General features: G+C 45.5%; 1 protein-coding gene across 1 annotated transcript; it reads right to left on the bottom strand.

Moving 5' to 3' along the window:
- Positions 1-483: 483 nt before the first annotated feature.
- Positions 484-1,404, bottom strand: LOC127694427 (olfactory receptor 2AK2-like). The gene has a single exon (XM_052195956.1). It carries the CDS (start codon positions 1,402-1,404, stop codon positions 484-486), a length of 921 nt encoding a protein of 306 aa, XP_052051916.1.
- Between the last annotated feature and the right edge of the window lie 459 nt (positions 1,405-1,863).

Here is a 1,863-nt window from a genome sequence, read left to right as displayed (position 1 = left end):
AGAGAGACAGAAGAGAGAGAGAGAGAGAGAGAGAGAGAGAGAGAGAGAGAGAGATTATTGTAGAACAGTTGTATCTGCAAAGGAAAACCAATAAAATATTTCAGATTTCTGCAAAATCTATGCACATATACAGCTCTACTCCTAAACTGCAGAAAGCTTCCAGAGCAAGACAAGCACACAGCAGGGAACTGTACCTTCTCCCAAAGTCTGAGAAGCCATAGTGCCTTGCACCAGGGCAGATGGTAAGAAAGTTCTGTGGAAAACCAACTCAGACTGATGGGCAACAAGAGATGCCAGAGACAGGGGCAATGCCCTTCCCTCTGCCCAGGAACCAACATTCAGTTCCAATATCAGTCCTGAACCAATATCCAGGAACCAATCAATCCAGGAACCAATATCAATCCTAAAATTGTCCCAGAGAGTGTCCAAGACCAGTCTTCAGCTCAGTCCACAGGGTGACCCAAAATCCTGTGCAAACCTTCCTCACACCATTTGTCTCCTCAGGGCCCCCATGACCTCCTTGTTCCTCAGGCTGTAGATGAATGGGTTCAGAACAGGGGTGACAATTGAATAGAGCACAGCCACCACTTTGTCCCTTCCAGGAGAATGCAGGGAGTGTGGCTGTGTGTAGGTGGAGAGAGTGGTGACATAGAACAGGCTGGCCACGGTCAGGTGTGAGGAGCAGGTGGACACAGCTCTACTCTGTCCCTTCCCTGAACCCATCTGGAATACAACAACCAACACCCGAGCATAGGAAGCTAGGATGGCCAGGAAGGGCAAAAGCAGAAATACAATACCACTCACAAAGATTGTAAGCTCATATTGGGATGTGTCTTCACATACCAATGGCAGGAGAGATGGGACCTCACAGAAAAAGTGGTTAACAATTCTAGATCCACAGAAGGGAAGTTGAAATACATGCAGTATATGCATTAATGCAGTGATAGAACTGCTGCTCCAGCTACCAGCGACCATGGAACAGCAGATCTTCCGGCTCATGAGCACAGGGTAGTGCAGGGGCCGGCAGATGGCTATGTACCTGTCATAGGACATGAAGCCCAGCAGGAGGGCTTCAGATCCACACAGGGTCAGAAACATAAAGACTTGGATCTCACATCCAAGAAAAGAAATGGCCTTGGTGTCTGACAGGAAGTTGGCTGCCATCTTGGGCACAGTGGTGGAGATGTACATCATGTCAATGATGGAGAGCTGGCTGAGGAGGAAGTACATGGGGGTGTGGAGTCTTTGGTCCAGCCTGATGAGGTGGACCAGTGTGATGTTGCCTATGAGAGCCACTGCAAAGAGGATGGAGATGACTGTGAAGAGGAAGGTGTCCATGTGTCCATACTGGAAAAGGCCAACCAAGGTGAAGTCTGTCTCACAGCTGTGGTTTCCTATATCCATGGCTTAGAGTGAACCATCAATGTAGATCCAATCTGGCAAGAGTATGGCCTCGTGAGGACTGTCCTTCAGGAGGAAATGACAGTTATTACATGGGATAGAATTCTGGTCTTGCTCTCGCACACTCTCTTCTCTCCTGGCTTTTATGCTTTCATCTATTTTAAAACAGTCCTTTTAGTTATTTATGTTAATTATATTTTTCACAACAGTAATAGTTACACATTAAAATGTACGACTTTTAAATTTTCAATGAGAAGATTGTAGAGTGCATGCATTAAGTCAGGGTATCTTGTCTCTTCTCCTGGTTATTTCTCATGTTTCAAGTCTGCAAGCTCCTTTTGAGGAATTGGAGGAATTGGAGCTAAGGTCTTTAGCAGGGAAAATATTCTCTGGGTTCTGTCACATTTGTGATTAAGTAGAGCAGTGTTAATAAAATACAATATAATTTACCTCTCAATTTTA

Source organism: Apodemus sylvaticus, chromosome 10 (assembly GCF_947179515.1).
Source record: "Apodemus sylvaticus chromosome 10, mApoSyl1.1, whole genome shotgun sequence".
NCBI lineage: Eukaryota > Metazoa > Chordata > Mammalia > Rodentia > Muridae > Apodemus > Apodemus sylvaticus.
Note: the sequence above shows the minus strand (reverse complement) of the source record. Positions and strands in the feature narration are given on the sequence as shown.

What these genes read in the sequence shown, in the direction of transcription:
- LOC127694427 (XM_052195956.1), bottom strand. Translation starts at nt 1,404, where the DNA reads ATGGATATAGGAAACCACAGCTGTGAGACAGACTTCACCTTGGTTGGC.